Raw genomic sequence first — 27,835 nt, forward strand, 5'->3', positions numbered from 1 at the left:
TTTTTTTTTTTTTTCATAATCCTTGTTGCATAATGTTACATCTCACCCCGGTGGATATGGTAATGTCACATCTCACCTCAGGGTATGTTACAACTAACCTGGACGGGGTGAATTGTAACATTTCACTCTTTGTGTTTGAAACCAAACTATGCATTTTCTGTTTGTGCTGCAAAGATAACAGCCATGCCATTTAATAGCGTACACTTCTAACTAGTTTGAATCACATTTTGAACGCAATGGCTTAAAAGAACGCCAAGATACTGACAGAAATGTCAAGCTTCCCTAGACCTATAAGACTAAAAAGAATACTGCACTGGAAATGATTTTCGACTACAATAGTAAGCAGCAGAAAGTACTATGCAGTACGGGACACTTGTATACTAATTTAACTAAATAGCCTAATTCACACAATTTATTTATTTATTTATTTTTAATCCGCTGAAAACCTCGCCCTCCAAAGATAAATGAGACGACCTGCTGACATAAAACTCCAGCATGTAAAATGATTGACAGGCAAAGAGTCTTTTTGATTGCCCAGGTATTCTCTTTTTCAAAGTTTAGTGAAACAGGTGAGAAAAAAACAACACTTACTCCACCTTTGAAGCAGCACATCATCTAGTGAGCAAACGTGCACTATGATGAATTAAGAGCACACTGATTGCGATCATATTCTCACAGAGAACAAAATAATATTTAGCAAAACAATACTAAAAAAGTTAGTCAGTCTTCAATCTTAACGCGTTAAATAATATAATTAGCCTGCTAGACCACAAACAACAGATTAAAAGTCTGTCCTAGTTATGAAGATGAAGAAGTGCATTCTATAACTGTAAATGGGTGAATAAATACATGAGGTTGTGCGTACTCACAGTTGTAAAAGATGACAACCACAGCATCATGCGAACCCACGAGCGCATGTCTCCAGTCGTGTCCACAGCGCGCGCTGACAGCAGTAGTTGGAGCAAATGCTTTATAGACTGACTCTGACCAATCAGAGGAGAGAGAGAGGAGAGAGAGCACATCATTCATAATCCTGCACAAGGCAGGTTAAAACCATTGCATCTCTGCTGCAGACAGGGAATTCTAACACTTTCCTCAAACCAGACAGACAAGAACCTGTTTTTGAATTGCTGCATTGATATTCCTCAAACACTCGGTTGGTTCTAAACATTTAGAGCTTGGTATTAAAATTCCTTAAAGTGTAGACTCAAAGTTCATGTGCAGATAATTTCATATTTAGGTGCACTGCATTTTTATGGAAGCTTGCTTAACCACTGGGGAAATAAATGCATACATAAATAAAGCTACTTTTTAATCTCACACATTTTTTTCCCTAGCAATCTCAGAATTCTGAGGGGGGTGATAAATTAATTAATATTAATTAAAATGAAAAATTTGCTATTAGGCTACCTTAAAAAATACTGATGCGAAAATGGGCGTCCTTAATTTTTTATGTATATGTACTTTTTAAACGCACTTAAATGGTGGACTCAATAGTTTTTGGTAACTCAAAACATTTGCACAAAGAAATTAATAGCATTTTTGAAAAATATTAAACGATGTACACTTACATGAGATGCATTTACTCTCCCAGAAAATGCGGTTTTATGCTACATGGAGAAGGTCGCCCCCTCATGTTGACATCACATGACCAGCAATGTCAAGCAAACCACCAAGTTACTAGCAGAAACATGATCTATAAAGATCTAGTGAGCAACACACATCACATAACCTTCCCAATACAGATGAAACAGCCTCAATTAGGCCTAGTCATAAAAATATTAAAAAGTTTGTTTATCATCATGTGCATGCATACAGACAAGCGATTGCTTATAAACAAGCAACTTTATACACTTATAACATTATACAATACAACTTTATTACACTTAAAGAGTTCTGCAATTTGTAAACATTGCACTGTGATTGCATAGATTCACAGATATTAAATTCAGTAACATTCATTAAGTATTCACAATTTCCTGAACAACCGCTTTTAAAAAGTACTTCAAAAGTATCAATTTACTTAAAATACCATTTTAAAACTCTTGTAAAAGGACAAGTCCTATTAGGAAAATGTTTAAAATTTCACATAGTTCAAAAAGGAGCTTGAGATATAAATATATAAACAGATCTTCTTAAGAGCAGCAGTCTAGTTCAGCTTTGTCACCTGGAAAATTATGTGAACCGTACACCTGAATAAACATGCGTGTCTTGCATATTTGCTTAAGTTGTTGCATAAAAAAAACTAAGCGAGACACATTTAACAGCGCATTTAACAGCCTTAGTGTTCATGTTACTAATGTTTGATGATCTATCAGGATGAGGATTCACTGATGCATAAACAGAAAGGAGGCATTAAAACTGAATGTGTCAATGTATCTGAGCATCAGTAAACCAATTTTATCAGATCAAAACACTGACAGCATTATATTCACAAAAATATACTCTGTGCAAGAGCTAAATGACTATAAAGTATGTGCCATTTTATTCAATGTACTGTATGCAAAAAATACTGCATGGAGTAGACTAAATTAAAAAAAGTGCCATTTATATATTTATAAATGGTGAATATAAAGCAATATAGCTGACCCAAGAATAGTGAGTAGTTAAATAGTTCTACTGCTAACTTACCAGTGACAATTTGACCTAGTTGGTGGGGACTACAAAAAGTAAAAAAAAAAATAAAAAAACGGATATACTTTTACAGGACTCTGTCATGACACAATATCATAGCATCCAGCTTTGAGTAAAAAAAAAAACAAAATAGTGTTTTAAACGCATATAAACATGAGACGCTTATTGCTTTTATGAAAAATAGTTGTACCTTATATGAAATTCTCATGTTGTTATAAAAAGACTAATGCAGCATTACGCCAAAATACCAAAACCTCTGAGAATATAGTATTTTGTTCGACATCTGTAGTGGAAGTGTAGTGTGATATCTTTTAAAGGAATAGTTCACCCAAAATTAAAAATTTGGTAAAAATGTACTCACCTTCAGGCTACTCAAGTTGGATGTAGATGAGTTTGCTACTTCATTGGAACAGATTTGGAGAAATGTAGCAATACGTCACTTGCTCATCAATGGATCCTCTGCAGTGAATGGGTGCCGTCAGAATGAGAGTCCAAACAGCTGATAAAAACATCACAATAATCCACAAGTTATCCACACCACTCCAGTCCATCAAGTAACATCTTATCAGTTGAAAAGCTGCATGTTTGAAAGAAACAAATCCATCACTAATAGGTTTTAATTTCAAACTGTTGCTTCTGGACAAATGATGAGTCCATAATCTATAGTAAGTTCCTGCAGTGAAAAAGTCCATCTCTTGTTGTCCTCTCACATCAAAATCCACCCACATATTTCATTAGAACTCTTGGACTAGTTTCGCTTGCAAATGGTGCTTGATCTGTGCATATTTCTCTCCTGATTCAGACAAGACAACTTTTTTTCACTGGAAAAAGCAATATTATTGATAGAGGACTCATATTTAGCTGGAAGCAGTTTAAAGTTAAAAATGTTTTAATGATGGATTTGTTTATTACAAACACGCAGCTTTTTATTTCACAAGAAGTTAACTGATGAACGGGTGTCTTATGGATTATTGTGATGTTTTTATCAGCTGTTTGGACTCTTATTCTGACAGCTCCTATTCACTGTAAAAGACCCACTGGTTAGCAATTGATGCAAAATTTCTCCAAATCTGTTCTGCAGAAGAAACAAATGCATCTATGTCTTGGATGGCCTGAAGGTGAGTATATTTTCAGCATTTTGTTTTTCAATTTTGGGTAAATTGTTTTTTTAAAGCTTAATTTGCGATTGTCTGACTTTCTTTGCATATTTACCCATGTGAGCTTCAACTGTCCTTTATCACTGGTGCTTTAAATTCATCTGTAGTGTTTGTAAAATCATTTTAAAATACTGAATCCACAAGGAAAATAAAACACACAAAAAAGATTCATCAAAAGCAAATAATCCTCTTCCAATAAGTACTGTTGAAAGTGTTGTAGAAAGCCCTTCATAACACTTAACTCAGTTCACCACAGATAACCTTAACGCTATCAGCAATAAAACATCTAATACTATACTAACCCATCAAATTCTAAAACAGAAACCCTTGGCACACAGGAACAGGTCTGAGATGAATTAGGATAAAAATAAAACACATTAATTTCCCACGAGGACGCTATACACCACAAAGCCACATTTAAGGGAAGTCACTTCCATCATAGATGATGGGCTTCTCAATGGTCAGGTGGTAGTTGATCTTCTTGGAGAGAAATCTATAGAAAAGAAAACACAGGAGAAGCAGTGATTGTTGCATTCCATCTTTCCTATTAATAACTACACTGTAAAAAAAAAAAAGATTTTTCGAAGTTATAAATAAAACAATGATTATTGCAGTATGTTTGAAAAGAAAAGACCATTTCCGTTTTTCTACTTCAAAATTTCACGTGTTCAATGTCTTGCTTACTGTTTCTTTGTAACTGTGAATATTATTTCTACACCATTTTTTTTCAATGTACTAAATAAAACGGTCATTATAATTTTAGTGCATAAGCAGCAACTCAATAAATAGTACTGATATTGTTTGATGCTGCTAGGATAATGATATACATAAAAATGTTATATCATGTAAAATGTCAAATCAATTTATTTATTTAAATTATACTTCTCAGTATTAAATTAAACCAGTCTATTTCTCTCAACTCATTTTTGGAACAGGCTTTGCAGAAAAGTAAAATCAAAATATCTGCAGGATTTATACAGGTGAATCGAAGACCCTTTTAAGACCAAGCAAAGAACATTTAAAGGGATAGTTCACCCAAAAACGAAAATGTGATGTTTATCTGCTTACCCCCAGGGCATCCAAAATGTAGGTGACTTTGTTTCTTCAGTAGAACACAAACTAAGGTTTTTAACTCAAACCATTGCAGTCTGTCAGTCATATAATGGAAGTGAATGGGAATCACAGCTTTGAGAGTAAAAAAAACATACACAAACAAAACCAAATTAAACCCTGCGGCTCGTGGCGATATGTTGATGTGTAAAGACACGAAACGATCAGTCTGTGCAAGAAACTGAACAGTATTTATATAGTTTTTTGCCTCTGATTCACTGCAATGTCTGAACTGTCCTGAGCGCGTTCTCAACAGCCGGCGCGTGACACATCTTCTTCTTGCTTTACGGCGGATCGCAGACTTATAAGTGCATTACCGCCACCTATCTCTCAAATGGACCATTGAGTCTCCTAATTGAGATTGTAGATAGAGTGTCAATGGTCCATTTGAGAGATAGGTGGTGGTAATGCACTTATAATTCGGTGAATCAGAGGCAAAAAACGATATAAATACTGTTCAGTTTCTTGCACAGACCGATCGTACTGTAGTAAACATCAGCAAAATACTATCAGTCAAAAGGGTAGATATTTTCTGAGAAGCACAAAAGCTCTGAAAGGTTCCCTGGAGTGTGTAAATGTCAGCTGTGTGTTACTGTACCTGGAAAACGAGTTATCAAAGATGAGCGTATAGACTCCAGGATTGCGGACTTTCAGTTGGCCCTGTATGGTTTCTTTGTGTGAGTTACAGCGTGTGAGAGGAATCAGAACCTGAACCACAGGGACATAAAATAGATTTAGCACTCTATAAAGTAAAAGGGCTGCTAAGATTTATGCTCGTCATTTCATGGAGTGAGAACGGCTTCCAGAAGATAAAAAGAAGGATGCATTTGAGACGCTGCCACACTGAAGAGATGTAATAATGCAAGCTGATGCTATGTCTGTGATGTTTGTGAAGACATGCAGCCTGCAGCAGTTTGCATTATCCTAACTGATTATTATTCAACATACAGTTATCATACACAGTCTAGTTTACTGTAAATAACAAAGCAGTCAATGTTGGGGAAACTATATTACCTATTAAAAATAGTTTTCATTAACTGAGATAAAGCTGAAATAATCTAAGTAATCTAAGTGTGAAGTAATTAAGTATTCAATGAACACTTAAAAATCTTCATCTTAAATAAGTTCAAACACTACAACTAAACAAAAAAAGTTAAAATACTAAAACTAAAATAAAACTGAAATATAAATTAAACATAAAAATGTTTAAATTAATAAACAAATCTAATGTAAATTACAAAAGAACATAAAATTACCAAAACTTAAACTAAAATTTAAATGCAAGCTGAAATATATAGATAAAAGCTAATTCAAAATATGAATTAATACTAAACAGTTTATAAATAATACTAAAATAACAATGACTACAAGTTAACAAATGCAAAGTAGCTAATTACATTAAAGCAGGCATTATTTAGTCAATTTTTCTCTGGCAGATCTCATAATTTAATATTTATAAGAATTTAACACAGAAAAACAATAAGAATTTCAATTTAGGTGAATACATCAAAGTGCACACATAAAATAGTCCTAAATTGAACGAATGAATAATAAACACAGAATTTTCAATCAATTCTTTAAAAACAACAGTGCTTAACTAAATATTATTTCGCTATTAAAAAGCAAAAGGTTTTATGTTCCTTCGCTTCCTTTTTGAAGCTTGAAAGCCTTGTTTTCCATTCTATTGTTTGGAAAAAGTTCTTCAGATTTTCTCCATATAATTGAAAAAAGAACTCGTTTTCCACAGAAGAAAGTCAAAAGTAAATAATGATGACAATTATAATATTAGAATGTTTCTTCTAATTTATTTGTTACTCTCCAGCACTAAAAGTGGGGCAATATTTAAAGCCGTGATCTGAGAAATCAGGTTTTAAAACCCAAAGATACACCTATTACTAAGTTTTTCATGAACTATTCGAGCAGCACAATAGCAAGGCCATATTTTACAGCTTTATGGTCAACTTATGCACGTGCATATGTGAATGAGCATTAGTGCACTTTGCCCGTGGCAACCTCTGCATACCAAACAGGTGTTGAAGGGCATGTATGCCTGTGTTTGTTACCTTGGCCTGCTCAACAGGTGTGTCAAGTGTCTCTCTGTACACCACAGTGAAGGAGATGCTCTTGGGCTCAGAAGAGAAAACCCAGCTGATGATGGGTCCGCAGTCGCCCACAATGATGGGAATGGCGCTATAGCAACTGGACTTGACAAACAGCTCACGGGAACCATCGCCGAAATGAGGAATCTCATCTATATCCAGAGGCACAGAGGCACTAGAGAAAGACATGCACCCAATCATCATTAATAATAATAGCCAAATGAGTGTGCATGTGGTTTTCTGTTGGCATATACTAACGTGAGTTCTCCTGACTTAAGGAGGGTGATTTCTGCATCCTGTACAGCAGGGACCATCTCTTCCTGTTCATCAGGGGTCACGTCACTCGATATGCTACTGTAAAACACAATAATCACAACCAACCATAAATAGATAGAACATTTTTTTTTTAAAGCTAGATTGTTCGGAATGGTTGCCTGGATGTTGCTATGATGAGGGTTGAATGCTTGTTAACGGGTTGCTATGTGGTTGCTTGATGTCATAAAGAAAAATCTGCTCTTATGTCTAAACTGTCTAAAAAAAACACAAAAATGTAACTGTCCTTGTTGTTTTTTTAAATAAGTTCATTGAACTATTAAAACATTCTGTATCTTTTAGATCTCAAAAGCTAGATTGTTCGGAATGGTTGCCTGGATGTTGCTATGATGAGGGTTGAATGCTTGTTAACGGGTTGCTATGTGGTTGCTTGATGTCATAAAGAAAAATCTGCTCTTATGTCTAAACTGTCTAAAAAAACACAAAAATGTAACTGTCCTTGTTGTTTTTTTAAATAAGTTCATTGAACTATTAAAACATTCTGTATCTTTTAGATCTCAAAATGTCCCAATACAAAAACTAAGCTGCAAAAATGAGTCCTTCTGAATTCGTGCAGCTGTATTATTTATTATGTAATGCAGATGAATACTTTTTTTAAACTCATGAATTCCCACATTTACACTGCTGTTCAAAAATGTGGGCTCGGTAAGATTTCTGAAAGTCTTTTTTGCTCATAAGGCTGCATTTATTTGATCAAAAATAGTCAAAACAGTAGAATACTGTAGAATATTATTACAATTTAAAATAACTGTTTTCTATTTGAATATACAGTATGTTAAAATGTTATTTATTCCTGTGATGCCAAGCTGAATTTTCAGCATCATTACTCCAGTCTTCAGTAGCTATGTTTCCATCCGAAGTTACGAATTAAACTTTAATTTAATTTTAATTAAATTAAATTCAAATTAATTAATTTAATTTGCTGCAGGAGATGGCACAGTATAATTTTGGTATACAATAAATGATGAGCTTCGGAGCATGCAGACGGTCATGTTATCTTATTTTCGGAGCCTGCTGTTTGGGAACGCAGTTCTGGAAGTTAATTATAATGAAGCACTTAGACAAGATTTTGCTCAAGCATTTTAGAATGACAAAACTAGCATTTCAGATGTTGTGCAATGAGATCGTTCCATAGGTTGGTCCAGTTTTATGATGTCCCATTGCAAAGTCACATGTCTTTTTTGATGCGCATTAAGGAATTGATTCGGTAAAAGTATTTCCATCGTAGTTTATGTGCATGTTTTCTTACCAGATGAGAAATTTATCCGACTTAGTTGAGCGCACGTTTATATGCAAATTGTTTAGAATTTAAGCGCATATTGGTGTTTCCATCATTTCAACATTTTTTTTTACGCAATATCCCAAAACGTCCATAAAAATAGGTGAATGGAAACATAGCTAGTGTCACATGATCCTGCAGAAATCATTCTAGTATGCAAATTCATGCTGATCCAAACATTTCTTATTATTATCAATGTTGAAAACAGTTGTGCTGCTTAATATTATTTATAGTTTGTGTGGCACATTTCAGTTTTGATTGTTATGGAAAAGTAAAGTAAAGTAGCTGTTATTGAAGGATAGAGCAGTCAAAATCGCAATTGGGCCCAACAGCAAACCTGCGAGCAAGAAGCATTTTTACTTCAAATGCAAAAATGGTGTATGCATCAAGCTCTTAAAGGCACAGCGGCAAAAAATAAGTAATTAACACGCACACATATTATGATGTGTTTGATGCAAATAATAAGGGAAAAACAAATGAATCAAAAATAAAAATCTTTCTATCAAAACCCTCTCCTTTCCCAGGGAGTGCGTCTAATTACAGAAACCTCACTCACACAAAGGAAAATTATCTTTTGAGGTTGCTTTAAAATTATATGCCAGGCAGGTGCTCATCTCAGAGTGACAAATGTTAGGAAATGTACGCAAGATGGCATGAAATGCATAAATTGACAGTCATCTTCCCCCCGCAATCAATCTCCCGGCAGGACTTCCTGTCTGTCTGTAACACTTATTTGAGGAAGCATCACAGCACAATTTTCTAAACAGAGGCCCGGTGATGCCGCCTGGGGAATCTTGATAACACTGCTACAAATTGGACCATTCTGAGAGTGATTGTGAACATGGGAACGTTTTAGCGAATCTATTGTCTCTGGTCATTTCTTTTTGTGTGTGCATATTTGTGCACGATTCATACAGAAACAAACAATTCTTTATCGGATTTCATTTAATAAATGCGGTTCCTTATTTATTCCCTTAATGATTCTTTTAAAGTTAAAAGAATGGAAAACGTCTTGCAATAAAAAGATACATCTAGCATCACATAGCCTTATTGCAAAAATAAGTCTAAAAGCATCTTTATTTGCAAAAACTACACATCTTAAGCAGCATGTACTATAAAACTGAGCTTTTACACAGACTGTATATGTGACATAAATGTATTTTTGTTTACTTTTTACATTTATTCAAATGGCAGAAGCATATCTGAAAGCCAGGTTTAAAGTTTAAGCTAGATTAGTTCACCACGTACAGTTTAAAAGTTTGGTGCCTGTAAGATTTTTGAAAATGGTTTTGAAGTCTTTTATGCTTGCTCATAAAGTCTATATTTATTTGAATAAAAAATAATAATACATTTTAAATTTTGGTCCCACTTTATATCAAGTGGCTTAAATAGTAACTAGATGTGTACATAGTAAGTAACCACAGTGACAGTGTAAGTACACATTGGTACATAGTAGCTACAGCTGTAATGTTTGTGTAACTACACATATGTAACAACCCACTGAATGTTATGTGTAAATACAAATGTGTAACAGGACATTGGTAACAACACTTTTTGGTAATGAAAGTACAAATGTGTAACAGGACTAACAGCACTTTTTGATAAAGAAAGTGTTACACTTTATATTAAGTAAACAATTCCTATGGCTTTACCATGTAATTACTCTGATGTTAAACAGCAGCTGCCAGTAAGTTAGGCTTTACATATAAATTGTGGTTGGTGTCCAGAATGTTACACTTTATATTAAGTGGGCAGTTCCTAAGGAGTTACCATGTAAGTACACTGGTATTACAGTGGTGCACCACTCCACCAACTCCACCAACTTGAGATCCAACTCCTCCAACTTTACATATCCCTAAACCTACCCATCTCCACCCCTGGATCAAATTGTTCCAATTGCTCTTATACATATTGTTGTTACAAAATGTAGTTATATATGTCCTGTTACACATTTGTACTTACACAAACCATTCGGAGGGTTGTTACATGTGTGTAGTTACAGAAATATTACAGCTCTAGATACTATGTACCAATGTGTACATACCCTGTGGTTACATACTACGTACACATCTAGTTACTAAGTACACAGGTATTAGGGCCACTTAATATAAAGTGGGACCTAAATGTTTTCTTTTTTCTTTTTAAAAATTGAATTTTCAGCATCATTACTCCTGTCTTGTGTCACATGATCCTTCAGAAATCATTCTAATATGCTGACTTGCAGCTCAAGAAATATTTCTTACGATCAATGTTGAAATCAGTTGTTCTTTTTTTTCCTTTTCAGGATTCTTTGATGAGTAGAAAGTTCAAAAGAACAGCATATTTTTAAACAGAAATCTTTTGTAACATTATAAATGTCTTTACTGTCACTTTTGATCAATTTAATGCATCCTTGCTGAGTAAAAGTATTATTTTGTTGTCTAGGATTGTTTGTTTGTTTGTGTGTGTGTGTGTACCGGTATATATGGTTTATGAGGACACCTCCTGTGTCCCGGTAAAACAAAAGGTTTAAAAAACATACAAAACAGTAGTTTTCTGTAAGGGGTAGGTTTGGTGTAGGGCGATAACAAAATACAGTTTGGTATTGGTGTATTTGGTATACAGGAGAGTCCCCGTAAACCACAAATGCAAGTATGTGTGTGTGTGTCCTTACAGGTCTCCAGTTTGCCCTCCATCTCCCTCTTCCTCCTGTGACCCAGTGGTGGTGCGAGAGTCGCTGTCATAGATCTCGTTCACCTCCTCATCCGTTATGATGTCAAATGCTCCATCATCCGGTTTCTCACCAGGATCTGTTACTGCAAGTCAGGACAGGACATTATCAGCCTCAGTGTGACATCAACCCATGAGAAATGTCAAAAGTGAGTAAAACGGAAATTAGCAATTAGCATCCAATTAGCAAGGGACCTGAAAATATTGTTGTGTTGTTATTTTTAACTAAACCTATTAAAAATGTATTTCATTTATTTAAAATATAGCTGAAATATAATTATTAGACGAAAAACTTAAAAAGCCTTACCAACTAACTGAAATAAAATAAGTTGAACTACTACAATTACTGTACTACAACTAAAACTGAAATAAAAATTAATTCAAGCTAATCTTTAAAAAACAAAAACGAATAAAATCAGAAAATGCACAAAAGAAAAATGCTACAACTTTAAAATTACAACTAAAATATTACAAATAAAAGCTCATTTAAAATAATAATACTATAACAGTATATAAATAATACTAAAATAGCACTGGGTCTTTCTAAATATCATTATTCAGGTTTGAATTACTAATGATACATAGATGGCGCTGTCACATGGTATGTAACTTTTCTGTTATGCTCCTTTCAAATGTCAGGATTTTTACTGAATGTGGCTTTTTGAACCATCAAGCTCCCCCTTGAAAAAGACATACAGAAACATTTATTAACAAGCAATATTCGCTGTCCAATACATCAATGACAGGACTGCTTGTTACAGTCAAGACAAATTCGTGACATTTTCCTGTCAATAACAATGCCACATGTTAAAAACAAAGCTCTCTGTAGCAAAATCCTGGTCTTTTAGCATTCTAGAATGGACTTCTTGCCCATTCAAATCATTCATAAAGACAATCTTCAGACACAAAAGATGAATGCCGGGCAGAACAATATATTTAAGCACTTAAAGGTTCTCTCAATCATACGTGGTGCTGTATTCACATGCTCAGAATGAAAAACCCACTCGACGTTGACAGCACCTTTGTTATCAGCACTTATGTAGAGAGTTCACAGGAAAGAAAAGAAACTTTTATGCTTGCTAAGCGAGTTTTGAGGTGCTCTTAAATGGAAAAAGTTTCCTGAATTTAAAACTTAAAGAATAACAACAAGCAATTTTACATTCAAGACCTCCAGGGAAGTTCCTACTTACAAGACAGAAACTATGATATGATAAAGAATATTGAAAATTTTCAAATTTCTCTTTTTTTACTGTCAGGAGGCAGAAAGCTTTTTAGCACTAACGCAACACAATGAGGAGCAAAGGATGCACATTTGGTGTGTAATTTAAGTTTTATCTATCATGAGAAATGCAAGTTGATTGCACAAGTCTGTTCTCATGAATCAGCTAAATGAGTAGTGTTTCCTGGATACTCTTCATCAACAAACTGCACACAAACTAAACTACACAGTTAACATTCACAGTTGCAATATAATTAAAATTGTTATGGTGGCATTCATGTGCAATCACCTATTAAGTATTAAATATGTAAGTATTTTTAGGGTCTGTTTTCGGATGTATCTGTACCTGTAACTCTTGGTGTGGGTATATAAGGTGGTGGTGGTTGACCGGCAGCGTTTGCATGAGGCGGTGGTTGATTCTCTGACAAGCTGTTGAGTTCAGCCTTTGTAAATCTTTCCACCACAGCGTTGTGCTGTGTGTAGCACTCTCGACAGCAGCGCTCCTTCTTTGAGTTTCTTGTCATCACATAATTATTGCTGCAGTAGTAACAGAAGATACGGCCACACAGCCTGCCAGGAACACAGAATAACATAACATATTTTTAGACCAAACAATGCATCACTAATATAGAGTCTGAAATACTGTATTTTTTGAGTCAATTCTGGCGTCCAAACATATTTTGCTGAGGTTGATGAAAAATTCAGACTCAGTGTAAATAGTTCTATAGCAGAAAATTGTTGGCAAATCATTTATCAGGTCTTAAAATATGAATTATATAAAATTTTTACATATTGTAAAAAGGTAATATAATCATAAGTACTGAAAATAGCACACTATTTAATTAAACCGTTCGTCCAATATGAAAATTTGAACAGACTTGAACATCAACAGACTCATCAGAACAGACTTACAAAAATGTTGCATTCCATCACTTGCTCACTCACCAAAGGATCCTCTGCAGTGAATGGGTGCCGTCAGAATGAGAGTCCAAACAGCTAATAAAACATCACAATAATCCAAAAGTAATCCACACAACTCCAGTCCATCAATTAATGTCTTGTGAAGCGAAAAGGTGCGTGTTTGTAAGAAACAAAGCCATCATTAAAGCGTTTTAACATTAAATCATCGCTTCTGTTGTGTGGACTACTTTTGGATTATTGGGATGTTTTTATCAGCTCTTTGGACTCTCATTCTGACGGGACCCAATCACTGCAGAGGATCCATTGGTGAGCAAGCGATGTAGTGCTAAATTTCTCCAAATATGATCTTGTATATGAAGAAACAAACTCATCCATATCTTCATATCATCAGAATCTACATCCTGAGGGTAAGTACATTTTCAGCAAATTTCCATTTCTGGGTGAACTAGTCTTTTAATGAACTCAAAGAATTGCAATAAAACCTCAGGATGTGTCTAAAAGACCTGAGGTGAGGATTGACTAAGAATGGATTTCTCTCAGTGATGGTATTTATTTGCATGATTTGTCTGCATTGTTTCAGCCAGATTGACTAAAGTCATTATGCAGATCAGGTAGCAAAGCAAACAGCCAAAAATGTGTCGTGTTTGCCCAGAAAAAAAGACAATCGTTTAATTTAAACCTCCGATGCTAAACCTGCACATACAGATGTATCAAAAAACTTTTGGACACTCAAATCTCACTTAAAAATGCATAAATATATTTGCATTATTTAACAAAATATTACTTTAATTTAAAGAAATATTACCATTTTTCCAACAAAAAACATTAGCATTGTGTGATATTCTAACATGGCATGATTGCCAAGTCTTTCAGAGCCTTTCTTCAACAATTGTGTACAATACTTCTACTTTCCTTAACTTGAATGTATTTTCTGCAGTCTTTTGCATTTCACTTCACTTCTAACTCTAGTTCAGAGTGGGTGTTCGTGAGATTGCCCACCTGCAGTGATGGCGCCGCAGCCACCACATGAACTGGCCCTGGCAGCCCAGACAATGTGTGGCCTCTTTATCTACCAGCCACCACTGCTCCTCCGCTCTCAGCTTCTGCTCGAACTCCAGAGCATCCGATTTCTGCCACAGAGCATCCTTATCCCTGAAAGACAGAGAGAAAGGAGGAGGTGAGAAATAAAGACTCCGAATCTCTTTTCTTCTCTTTTGTCTCTTGGGTTCTCAATGTCTTAAAGCACCTTTCATGCTTCATTTCCATTTCATGTCAAGGGTAAAGTTTTATAACATCTGCCGCTGTTTGATTATGTGAATCATTTTATTCATACTGAACTGCATATTTCATCAAAAAAATAAATGCTTATGTAAGTTCCTGAGTATCTTAGACACTTCTGTGGCAGCAGCACCTTTATATTTGTTCGATTGGGTTTTCTACCCAGCTGGCCGGCTCTCGTTGACAATTAAAGAGAATTACCTTACAAACCTTGAGAACTTAATAAGCCATAAACTTAAAAAGAGCAAATAACAAACCAACATCTGCTTGTGTGCGAGTGTGGTGGGAACTGAATTAAACCGAGACAGAGTAACAACAATCCAGAATGTGAGAACGGGCCCTTGACCTGCTTTTATGTGTGCTTCTTGTATTTTGATATACAGACACTTCACACCACCATTATAAATTTTTCTTAACATCTCATTGAGAATTCAAGTAGCTTCATCTGTAAAATTGTTTTTAGCCTTTTTTTAGTTATTCTTCCCTGAAGCGTGACCGGAGCTTTTTATTTCAAGCGGCACAAGATGACATGAAAGACCAAAGTAGTTTAAGAAATTGAGGGGCTTCCATCATTAAGAAAAAATTATACAAATATTTATAGAATATTTTTAAAATTCCAGCAAAAATTGTCCTATTATTTTCATTCGAAAATTATTTTAAAACAAAATGTTAAAAAATTGAAGTGAGAAAAAAAGAAAAAAAAACTCTAAATGATAAACCAAAAACAATCTACCACAAAAATCATGATTTTCACATCTAACCTTTAAAAGAACAACAAAAAGATATATATTTCAAAACTAATTACAAGTATTTAAAGTATTTTCAAAATGACAGTCACATTTTTCTACCAAATCTATTTACACCAAGAGTCAAATTAATCTTTTTTTTTTTTTGCGGCAAAACATGCTAGGTGTGACAGAGCTTTACGAACATGACTAGACATGATGTTAGGAAAACTGGATAAAGTTAAAACCTAACCTATAATCATGAAACACGCTAGCTAATCATAAACAATGAAATAACCTTGTTTTTAGGTAAGGAAAAAGAAGCTAAACCTGAAGTGCAAGCGATATACAGACCTAATAAGTTCGATGAGGCGTTCCTCCAGATTTACTTTGGTTTGGCCCAGATCCTCCAGCTCAGCAGACATCCGAATTTGCTGATTCTGAGTCTCTGTCAACACCTGATCCAATTTCTGCTTTAGTTCTTTCCTCTCTTTCTGTACTTCACTAAGAGCCTCTTTGGTACTAAAGGAGAGAAAAAGAAAATAGAAGTTCATAATAATGCATACAAATATAACCGGACCAATAATTACTCAAATTGAATCTCTTCCAGGTTCCAAGAAATCCTCATGAAGATCCATTTGGAAAAGCCATTAGTGCAAAATCCATTATCTGTGCTGCATTAACCCTCATATTGTGTTTTTGAACACTCACCTTGATACACTTTCCTGCAGTTGCTGCGTCTCACACTCTCTCTCACGCATCTGAGTCTCACAGTCAGTGATGTGAGAGTCTTTCTCCGCAATCAGACGAGAGTATTCAATATTTACTGCCTAAACGCACAAACAAGCAGACAAATGCATGAACGCAATCTGTACACAGAAACATCAAACATTTGCATATCTAGACAATGCTCTGTACAGTTATTTTGTCTCATTTAGTTTTATTTTATCTTAACTTTCAGCTTATCCAAGGAATATAATAATAAATGCTGATTTGTTTAACTCATTACTGCAATATTGAAATTACAGCATTTAACAATGTGTTGATTTTAACACAAATGTTCCATAACTAATCTTTTTAGGACATGGCAACACTTACAAAAAAATAATATGGTTTTACCGTGGTTGTTTGTACAACAGTACAACCGTCCAGAATGTGAGAACGGGCCCTTGACCTGCTTTTATGTGTGCTTCTTGTATTTTGATATACAGACACTTCACACCACCATTATAAATTTTTCTTAACATCTCATTGAGAATTCAAGTAGCTTCATCTGTAAAATTGTTTTTAGCCTTTTTTTAGTTATTCTTCCCTGAAGCGTGACCGGAGCTTTTTATTTCAAGCGGCACAAGATGACATGAAAGACCAAAGTAGTTTAAGAAATTGAGGGGCTTCCATCATTAAGAAAAAATTATACAAATATTTATAGAATATTTTTAAAATTCCAGCAAAAATTGTCCTATTATTTTCATTCGAAAATTATTTTAAAACAAAATGTTAAAAAATTGAAGTGAGAAAAAAAGAAAAAAAAACTCTAAATGATAAACCAAAAACAATCTACCACAAAAATCATGATTTTCACATCTAACCTTTAAAAAAACAACAAAAAGATATATATTTCAAAACTAATTACAAGTATTTAAAGTATTTTCAAAATGACAGTCACATTTTTCTACCAAATCTATTTACACCAAGAGTCAAATTAATCTTTTTTTTTTTTTGCGGCAAAACATGCTAGGTGTGACAGAGCTTTACGAACATGACTAGACATGATGTTAGGAAAACTGGATAAAGTTAAAACCTAACCTATAATCATGAAACACGCTAGCTAATCATAAACAATGAAATAACCTTGTTTTTAGGTAAGGAAAAAGAAGCTAAACCTGAAGTGCAAGCGATATACAGACCTAATAAGTTCGATGAGGCGTTCCTCCAGATTTACTTTGGTTTGGCCCAGATCCTCCAGCTCAGCAGACATCCGAATTTGCTGATTCTGAGTCTCTGTCAACACCTGATCCAATTTCTGCTTTAGTTCTTTCCTCTCTTTCTGTACTTCACTAAGAGCCTCTTTGGTACTAAAGGAGAGAAAAAGAAAATAGAAGTTCATAATAATGCATACAAATATAACCGGACCAATAATTACTCAAATTGAATCTCTTCCAGGTTCCAAGAAATCCTCATGAAGATCCATTTGGAAAAGCCATTAGTGCAAAATCCATTATCTGTGCTGCATTAACCCTCATATTGTGTTTTTGAACACTCACCTTGATACACTTTCCTGCAGTTGCTGCGTCTCACACTCTCTCTCACGCATCTGAGTCTCACAGTCAGTGATGTGAGAGTCTTTCTCCGCAATCAGACGAGAGTATTCAATATTTACTGCCTAAACGCACAAACAAGCAGACAAATGCATGAACGCAATCTGTACACAGAAACATCAAACATTTGCATATCTAGACAATGCTCTGTACAGTTATTTTGTCTCATTTAGTTTTATTTTATCTTAACTTTCAGCTTATCCAAGGAATATAATAATAAATGCTGATTTGTTTAACTCATTACTGCAATATTGAAATTACAGCATTTAACAATGTGTTGATTTTAACACAAATGTTCCATAACTAATCTTTTTAGGACATGGCAACACTTACAAAAAAATAATATGGTTTTACCGTGGTTGTTTGTACAACAGTACAACCGTGGTATTTTGGAATACCACGGTTTTTCAAAAATAAATAATTGTAACTAAATATTTAACTCAACAGTAATGCAAAAAAAATAACAGAGAAAAAATAACAACAGCATAAGTTTTATTGTTCCAAAAAGCTGCACAATTGGAGGAACATTATTTTAGAAAATAATTACAGTGGCATTTTTACTCTAATTGACAAATATCTGCAGGTAACAGTCTGTACTGTTCCTAATTATAGAACTAATGAGAAGTAAATTATTCATCACTGTCTGGCAATTAACCCCAATCTCTTGTCTTCTGTTCCACTGTCTCGCACAGTGGGTCTCCAATGAACGGGAACAAAAGGAGCAGCAAGAGATCAGACATTCATCACCTACTAATATCAGTGTTATCAGCCAACAGAGATGAATAATATTCCTTCACATGCTAGTATGCAAAAAGAATCTGATGATCATGTAGATAATTGAAATGAAAGTATTAAAAGTGACGCTGTTAGACTATCGTTACCTGGCTCAACATTTACATACCTCTAACTCTGATAATTTGGCCTCCAGCTCAGATGACTTCTTCAATTCCACGTCTAACTGAGTTTTCAAGTCCTCAATCTCTTCATTAAGGCTCTAGGTTAAAAAAATTATGCATAAATAATTAGAAATTATGCATGAAGTATTAAAAAAATTTAAATAGTCACTATTAGTCACAATTTTACATGAAAAGTACTTGGATTCCTTTTAATCACAAAGTAAATCAGATAAAACATCACTAAAGTCTACTGGAAATGCTGCATTCATATCAAGTCAGAATTACTGTAATTATGAGTTCCTGCCTTGTAAAATGCATTCACATTGTTGAACCTGAATTCAGAGCAATTTTTCTCACTTAACCGCTGTGACATGTAAAAACAACCAAAAGGCTGTGATAGAAATATGTACGTTACATATTTCTATTTTATATTTCTTCTAATTTTACTATTAGTAATTAATACATTAAGCAGATATAAAATGCAAATCTACAGCAAAGTCTGATACATTTAATGCATTTTGCATTAAGACTGTTACCATAGAAACAAATTATTTTAGAGAGCTTGTACAGAGTAGAGTTGTCAACTTGTAATTATGGTAATTCTACCATGACATGAACGCAGCATAAGTATTTGACAGAATAGGTTTGAAGTGATAGTGATTGATGATTCTGAACTCATTTTACCTTTATATGGTTTTTGAGAGTAATGCTCTCCGTGCTCATCTGAAATTTCACTGTGGTGATCTCTTCTCGAGTAGCATCCCGTTCACCCTCAGTTTTGTCCAGCAGCTCCTTTAGCTCCAGCACAGTTTCTGAAAGTTTCTCTGTCTCCTGGAGCTCTTCTCGTAGACTAGAGTTTTCTTGGTGAAGAGCCGCCAAGCTGGCATTAAGTTTCTCTGTTTCCTTCACTCCCTGCTGTTGAAGTTCTTGGATCCGAGCAGCTTCGACAGCCCATTGTTCCCGGGCTTCTTCCCGATCTGCCGTTAGCTTGCAAATTGACATTCCCAACTCTGCCATTTCTGTGTTGACCCGATGGAGACCATCTCTGGTCTCAGCATTCTCCAGAACCAACCTTTCATTCTGGGCCTTGAGCTCTGCCAGATCCTCTTGGGCTGAAGTGAGTTCGGCAGTTGTTTTCTTGCATGTGGACATCTCCTGATTCAGTTGCAAAGTTATTGCATCTACCCGTTCACTAGACTGCAGCAGCTCTTTCACATGCAGTCGATTCTGCTCCTCTGCCTGCTTCTTCAACTGCTCAGTCAAGGTTCGTAGTTCTGCACTGGAAGCCTTGGTGACCTCCAGCTTTGCTTGGGTCTTGTCCTTTTCCTCCACGGCACTGTGGAGTTTAGCCCTGAGATTGAGCACCTCCTCTTGAAGCCTAGAAACCTCTTTCACATTCAGTCCCAGCTGATCTTCCAGGAGAGTCACTTTTGAGGCCATCTCTTGGGTTTCTTTAGCCTGGCATGCACTCTGCTCAAGTTGGACCTTCTCTACAGCCTTCCTCTGGGCCTCCAGGCTCTTAATCATCTCTGTTTGTTTGACAAAGGCTCTTTCTGCCTTTGTCTTCTCCACTTCCAAATCCCTCTCCCGACCTTCAAGTTCTTCCACCCTTCCCTGGAGCTCCTCACAGAGCTTCTCCCGATCCTCCAGTTGGGAATCCTTATCTTTAAGCTGTGCCATCAGGTTTGCCTCATTGCATCTCGCAGCTCCAAGACTCTTCTCAAGTTCAGCAATCTGACTGTCAATGTTGCTTATCTCCTCTTGCATGGCTGCAAGAGATGCTTTAAGAGTGACCTGAACCTCCATGAGGTCCTTGTTCTCCAGTTTCAGCTGGCGAACTGAACTTTCGGATTCCTCCAACTGCATGTTGGCCTTATGAAGACTTTCATCCAGACTTCTGTTCTCCTCTCTGAGCCGCTGCTCTCGTTCATCCACAGTCACTTTGCCATCATCAATTTGTGCTCGCAACTGCTTCTCTGAGGTCTTCAATCCAGCCAGCTCACTCTCCAGGGAAGATTTGTTTTCAAGCAACTCCTTCTTGGTTTCTTCATTCTTATTCACCATCTGGAGGAGCTTACTGTTTTCCTCTATTAGCTTGGCACAGATGTCTTTGTATTCTCCAATCTTCTTGGCCTGTTCTTTGGTGTTGTTCTCCAGTTTAGACATGGTTTCTCTCAGACTCTGTTTGTCGCTTTTAAGCTTCTCTGATTCCTTCTCCAAAAACTGGACTCTCTTGGTACTGGAGAGAAGACTGGACTCCTTAGCCTTCAGCTGTGACCGCAATGTTTGCAACTGTTCTTCCAGACCACTCATCTTCTTCTCAAGCTCTTCTTTATCCTTTTGCATTTCCTTCCGCTCCACTTTGGCCTGCTTTTCCATAGTTTCCAGAGAGTGCTGGAGATCTTGCAGTTGCTTCTGCAGGTTGCTGGTCTCCTCCTCTCGCACTGCAAGTGCCCCTTGAAGTTTGTCCATGACGTTACGGTGCTCTTCTGCCCTAGTTTGCAGTTGTTCACCCTTTATCATCCAAGCTGCCATTTTTACCTCAGCCTCTTTGAGTGCTTCATCCTTCATTCTGACTTTCTCAGCCAGCTGTTCTGCCTGCCTCCTCCTTTCTTCTCCTTCTGCCAGAGCATCTATCCTTCCCTTCTCAGCCTCTTTCAATTCATTTAACAGCTCGTGAATCTTTTGGGCAGAGTTGAAGTCACTGGCCGCCCTCTGGCCTTTCTCATCCAATACTCCATCTAGCCTTGCCATCAATTCCTCATTTTTACGCTCTGCGGCTGCCAACATGTCTTGGAGGTCCTTATAGGAGGCCTCCCTGACAGTCTCGTGTCCCCTCAAGACCTCCAGCTCACAGGATAGTGCTCGTTTGCTCGCAGCTAGCACCTCCAGGTTCCGCTGGAGCTCCTGATGGTTACCTTGGTCAGCTAGAGAGACGTCCAGCTGCCTTTGGAGTTCTACCACAACCCCGCGGAGTTCACCCGCTTCGCTGTCTAACTGCTGAACCTGGTCGAGGAGATCTCTTTGCTTTAATTCAGATTGGTCCAGCTCCAGACGGAGCTCATCTATAGCACTGATGGAAGAATCATTTAGTCCACTGGAATTTTGGACAGACATGTCTGATAGAAGCCCAGGTCCAAAGTCTGGACTCCCAGGGAACTCATGGGTCTGCTAAAAGGTTTGACAGAATGAATGTTTGTGAGAGGGAATATACATAAACAGAAAGAATAAAGACAGATCGCTTCAAGTTAAATCAGAGCAGATTTGAGACGAACACTGTCATCTACTGGATATAAAACTGTAGCGTAAATGTTTCTACAGTAAGCTTAGAATGACACATGACAACAGGGAACTTCTAAAGGTGTGCTGGTACCTGTGAGTATGTGCTGGCTAGACTGTTGATGCTAGAACTACGACTCGGTGGTTTCCAAGTGTGACTGGGGGAGCTAGTCATTCCCAGTGTCCTCCTGTGAGACATTTTTTTAAATTAATTTTAAATGAACTTAACTGAACATCAATCAGCTGAATCAAATGCATTCACACACACACACACATACTATTACCAGTCATGACAAATGGACTGGCAAATGGACTATAAATTAGGAGCATTATTTTTGTGCCAATGTGTTTGTATTAATCTACTTTTGATGTTATATTTATATAAAAAATTACACAAAATTACAGTATGCTCTTACCTTGCAAAAGTGGGCCATTCTGAGTCAAGGTCATGACCCCTGGATGCCACATCAAACTGAACATCATTCAGCTCATAGAGGTAATTAATGATGTCCACACTGAAATGGGGTTTGAGAAATGGACTCCGGGAATTATACCAGTCACTACAGAGGAACACCAGTAAAAAAGACATTGGAAAACATAGTCTAGCTCTCCAGGATAGTACATACTTTAAGTGCATAGTAGAAGCATATGAACTGGGATGCTTTATAACAGGTTAGCTAGATTCAAGTGATTATTACGTTTTGAATATGGATATTATTCTTACAAAAATGCATCGATTCGCTACAGGAGGCCTTTTTTCACCCCCCGGAGCCGTGTGAGACACTTTTTTTTATGGAAGCAATGCAATACCCACTGAGTGCAACAATAGAGCTTGAAAGATCAAAGACCATTTTTAATATAACTCCGACTGGATTCGTCTGAAAGAAGAAAGTCATATACACCTAGGATGCATCAGGGGTGAGTAAAATGCAGCCTAATTTTCATTTTTGGGTGAACTAACCCTTTAATTCAATCTCGCCATGGGTTAAACTTATCGTGCCATGTATTCATCACAAGCACTATATTGTCTAAGAAATAATCAATCAGTATTAAAAATAAGGAAGCTCACATTAAGTTTGTAAACACATAGCACAGACCCATTAACGTGGAGTAAAGAGTACTAGTGTTTTCTTAAAACAGGGAAGGCAATTTAAAGAAGTAAAACTATGAGGGAAGCACTCTCAGTATTGTTTCTACTGAATTAAGCAGTGTGTTCTTAAAATACTGTAAATAGAACATGGGGAAATGCAGGGACTGCAGATGAAAAGTAGTTATTGTTACTAATTCTGGCATATTTACATGGTGTATATTTATACAACAATGTTCATGAACATGCATGGTCCCTATTAAATAAACCAATAAATAAATGATACTGTAGCTTAAGCACAAGCACAAAACCTTTTTTGGTTTAGATGGTGAACACGGACATCAACATGCGTCTACACTTCTGGCACAAGTGCCATTTCTCCATAATCGCCGAAAAGCTGCATAAAAACATTGTGTGTGTTTGATAAACTTTAGCATACAAATGTTGAATTACAAAAGGTTAAGGTCATTTGATGAAATGATTAACCTTTCTTATAGAATATCAAGTTTTAAATGACCATTTTAAATTATTTATAAAGTAACAGATATAATTTACTGCCATGATTAAAATACAATCACACACTGCAACATATACACAATGTACATATACACATCTTTTTTTTTTTTATTGCATGCATATTATTTTTATTAGTTTGTAATGTTTGTATTGTTAAGGCTGTTTTTACTATGTAAAGTACTTTAAGACGCTCCTTTTAAAGGTGCAGTAATAGTTGATTATGATGAAATTTACAGTATATTTCAAATGTCCATATAAAGTATTTAATAAAACTTTTGTAAATCTATCATATCCATATTTTTCATACACCATACAAGTTTATCAGTATCATTATAACTATTATTATTGTATTTATAATTCCAATGCCCATTATGTATACAGTACTTGTCAAAAGTTTGGAAATATTAGGATTTTTAAATGTTTTAAAGTCTCTTATGTTCACCAAGGTTACAATTATTGGATCAAAAATGCTGTAAAAACAGTAGTAATGTGAAATATTATTACAATTTGAAATGACAAAATTTCATTTTGAATATATTTTAACATGTAACTTATTTCTGTGATGCAATCCAAATTTTTCAGCATCATTACTCCAGTTTTCCACACTACTTTGCTAATTTCTATTAAAAAAACACACACACAAACATACCCCAAACATTTGAATGGTAGTATATCACGGTAAAACAACCGTTTTCATCACTGATAATACTAAGAAATGTTTCTTGAGCAGCAAATCAGCTTATTAGATTGATTTCTGAAGGATCATGTGACACTGAAGACTGGAGTAATGATGCTGAAAATTCAGCTTTGCTTCACAGGAATAAATTACATTTTATTGCAATAGAAAACTTTAATTTTTTGTTGTTTGAATTATTATGTAATTCTATTTCACAATACTACTGTTTTTACTGTATTTTTGATAACATAAATGCAGTCTTGGTGAGCATAAGAGACTTCTTAATTTGGAAACATTTCCAAACTTTAGATGGGCAACATGACAGATGAGGAGACGTGAAGTGAAGTGTTACCTGGTGACCCTGTTGTTCATGAAGCACTGCTGGAGCGTGTCAGCCAGCCGCTGATGCACGAGCGAGTAACGGATAAATGCTCTGCCTTTCCCCAGAGATGTCTTCAGCTAAGAGAGAAAAAGAACAACACTTTTACTGCCACTCAAGTATCTACAGTGGCCCAAATCTGACCCCTTTAAAAATATGAATGACAATAGATCATTGTTTTTGTTTTTTTCAACAAGTGGTTGCTAGGACGTTTTGGGTGGAATTTTTTCGTATATATTATTTAATGCTTTTCAATTGACAATATTTTTTTTCCCTTTTAAATTGATGGATATTAGGGGTGGGTGATATACCGGTAGAGATTTTGGACTATTGTCTCTATCGCGGTTACACACTCACGTGAAGTTGCTGTGCTACCCTGTTCACGAAAACATTTCCTTTGCAAGCGTTTTTAAGCATTTCTGTTTAAAAGCAAGTAATTTTAAGCCACTGTAACGCAATCAGCAGCGAAACTCATTTCGCTGTATCCGTGCGCTGTCCGAGACGTTATTTTTGGGAGTTATTTTTGCCGCTTTATGGGCCATGAATGGTTGAATAAACACATTTGTATGTATAAAAAAAATGCCCATCTTTGAAAGTATCCTCATAAACACAGTAATTTAGGTCTTAAAGAGCAGGTCATAAGGGTTTTCGAAAAATATCTCTTTTGCAGTTTGTAAGGTAGCCATCCTTCAATGTAAACAGTCTGCAAAGTTGTTAATCAAAAAAGTGCATGATAAATAAAGATACTGTCTCTCAAAAGAAAGAGTCGATTCAGAATCGCCTTAACGAGTCGTTATATTTTCGAATCTTCTGCCTGTTACCGATCTACATCACTGGGTAACACATTAGCATAATCCCCGCCTGCCCGCGAAATACGAACACTCTCTGTGTCGAGAAGATGCTATGTTCCCCGAGACCACAGCAATACAATTCGAACCTTTTGTTGTGCTCTCATTTTACGAGGACTGCTTCTCTAATCTTTGCCTTTTACCTTTGTTGGCTTCTAATCTTCTTTATTTGGACCAACAACCGTCTCCGAACCACAACCTGTAAGTACGATTGATACGTTATGTGTGCATTTTCAATTGAGTGCTCAAAATATCTATTTTGTTTGTGCTAATATGAGATGTATACCTAGTGCAGCTTTAGGTTTCCTTTTAGGTTTTACTGAAATAGTTCTGATAATTCGCTGTGAACCCACTATTTCCTAAGAATGTGTCGATTAATGTAGACTTACGTTGTTCTAATTACTTCGTTTAATAATAAAGAATGTAGTGTAGCGCACATACTTTATAATCATAGTGAAAGTGCTGTTTATGTAGTTATAGGGTTAATGCAGGGAGTAAAAGACCCAGTAGAGAGAGAAGAGACTGGTGCGCATGTGATACAGCTGTTCTGCCTTATAATTAAAGGTTAAGACACAGAACATCTTTAGTCTGTCGATCTTCAAACATTACAGTAGACATATTTTGGTTTTCAAACTGTATTGTTTCATCAGTTAGTCATGTTAGCACTCGGCTAACGTATCCACCATTTTTGTTACGTTATTACAGTTTAGCAGCTAAACTTTAGCTGTGGGTACGATTCACTTGCATAAGTGTTAAACAAAATGTTTTTATGTCATTATTTTAAGAACTGATTGGAGCACTATATTATTGTTTTATGTAAAGGTGCATGCTAGGGTTGCCAGGTTGTCACAACAAAACCTGCCCAATTGCTGCTCAAAACTAGCCCAATCGTGTTTCAAGGGTGGTTCCCCTTTAAAAATCGCATTCTGGGGTGTAAAATACACACTTTTAGTGGTAAATTTGCATTCCAGTGCCTAAATATGACATTATTGGGGTCGCTCCAACCCGCGACATCAAAAACAACAGCGAACTTGGCAACACAGATGGTAGCGCTCGCTAACTTTTTATGTCAGAGCAGGATCTGAGCGGGAATTGGTTCACGGTGAGCGTGAGCGTGAGCGGAATATTAACGGAGCGCTTGCTTGTGCGGTTAGAGCGACTGAGCGGAGCGCACGTCCATAGAGCGGTCGCTACAACCCGCGACATCAAAAACAACCGCGGACTTGGCAACACAGATGGTAGCACTCACTAATTTGCTCAAGCGCTCCTCTTTGTGCCAATCACAACAGGCTTGGCCAGCAGACCAATCAGAGCAGAGTAGGCTTATGGAAGGGAGGGGTTTACAGACATTTCGCTCAGAACTGAATAGGACAAACCGTTTCTAAATCATGGACAAATGACTCTATGTATAAATGTATATTCTGGGAAAATTACAGTGTTTTCTGACCTTAGATGCATTTAAACCTGTTGTAGGGGACTATATTAGGACACTTTAAAAAAAACATATGACCTGCTCTTTAAGTGAAACACGTGTAACAGAATATTGGATCCGGGTAGCTCTTAAAGTGACAGCAGTCTAATATCCCTGCTGTCTGTCATTCACGCTAATCAAACAACACAACAGAGAAAATCTCTCATTGCTCTTAACTAAATCACTTTTGTAACTTTAATAAGAAGAAATATTTATCTAATTTACACAGTGAAGAACATGCAGTGTTTTTATACATTTACATACACATAGACTATTACCAGTAACTTGGTCAAAGTTACGTATCTGCCACCGAAACTAACCACACAACAAGAGAAGGAAGCTGGTCACCACTGTAGCAGAGTTCAGCATCAAGACAATACAAATACAATTTTGACTCTGGACAATATCAAACAGTGGTCATGTGGAAGTGCTACTTTTAAAAAGAACATGGCATTTAGATCCGCGTATCATGCGGGCAGACAAGGAACAACCTGATCAATAGTATCACTAAAATCGCTTGTATTTCAGTGAGAAAATGGAACTGTACAAATCCGAGGGAAGGTTTGTTTAAACAAAATGTGTGTGTCTACAGACATGCTTTGGTAAGAGAGTCCACTAATACTGTACAACACATAATAAAAAAGAGTAGTTAACATGGACATTTACCGCTTTTTCATGCATATGCAACAAAAAGAATAATAAACAGAAACAATAAATTATTATTATTAGTATATATGAATAACAAAATATTAGTAGTATTAGTAAGTTATTATTGTTAATATTATTAATAAGTAGTGCTGTCAAACGATTAATCGCATTCAAAATAAAAGTTTTTGTTTACATAATATGTGTGTATACTGTGTATATTTATTATGCATATATAAATACAAACACATGCATG

General features: G+C 35.9%; 1 protein-coding gene across 4 annotated transcripts in view; it reads right to left on the reverse strand.

Annotated features, from left to right (window-relative positions):
* Positions 1-843: 843 nt before the first annotated feature.
* The window catches only part of LOC107558744 (FYVE and coiled-coil domain-containing protein 1-like), a 37,324-nt gene continuing 10,332 nt past the window's right edge, over positions 844-27,835 (reverse strand). For 2 of the 4 annotated variants that reach the window (XM_016242413.1, XM_016242416.1), the window contains exons 5-18: positions 24,589-24,695; positions 22,374-22,517; positions 22,052-22,145; positions 19,363-21,849; positions 18,684-18,776; positions 17,729-17,847; positions 17,372-17,539; positions 14,461-14,613; positions 12,887-13,110; positions 11,266-11,407; positions 7,259-7,354; positions 6,965-7,175; positions 5,500-5,609; positions 3,751-4,284 (exon numbers count right to left, since the gene is read on the reverse strand). In XM_016242413.1, coding sequence (XP_016097899.1) covers positions 4,209-4,284; positions 5,500-5,609; positions 6,965-7,175; positions 7,259-7,354; positions 11,266-11,407; positions 12,887-13,110; positions 14,461-14,613; positions 17,372-17,539; positions 17,729-17,847; positions 18,684-18,776; positions 19,363-21,849; positions 22,052-22,145; positions 22,374-22,517; positions 24,589-24,695 — 4,224 coding nt within the window. In that variant the 3' untranslated portion in view covers positions 3,751-4,208. Of the gene's footprint in view, positions 984-3,750; positions 4,285-5,499; positions 5,610-6,964; positions 7,176-7,258; positions 7,355-11,265; positions 11,408-12,886; positions 13,111-14,460; positions 14,614-17,371; positions 17,540-17,728; positions 17,848-18,683; positions 18,777-19,362; positions 21,850-22,051; positions 22,146-22,373; positions 22,518-24,588; positions 24,696-27,835 lie in introns of those variants that run through there. The other 2 variants (XM_016242415.1, XM_016242414.1) reach the window with 2 other exon arrangements.

The sequence above is a fragment of the Sinocyclocheilus grahami genome, unplaced genomic scaffold (genome assembly GCF_001515645.1).
Source record: "Sinocyclocheilus grahami isolate Dianchi unplaced genomic scaffold, SAMN03320097.WGS_v1.1 scaffold657.1, whole genome shotgun sequence".
Classification (NCBI taxonomy): domain Eukaryota; kingdom Metazoa; phylum Chordata; class Actinopteri; order Cypriniformes; family Cyprinidae; genus Sinocyclocheilus; species Sinocyclocheilus grahami.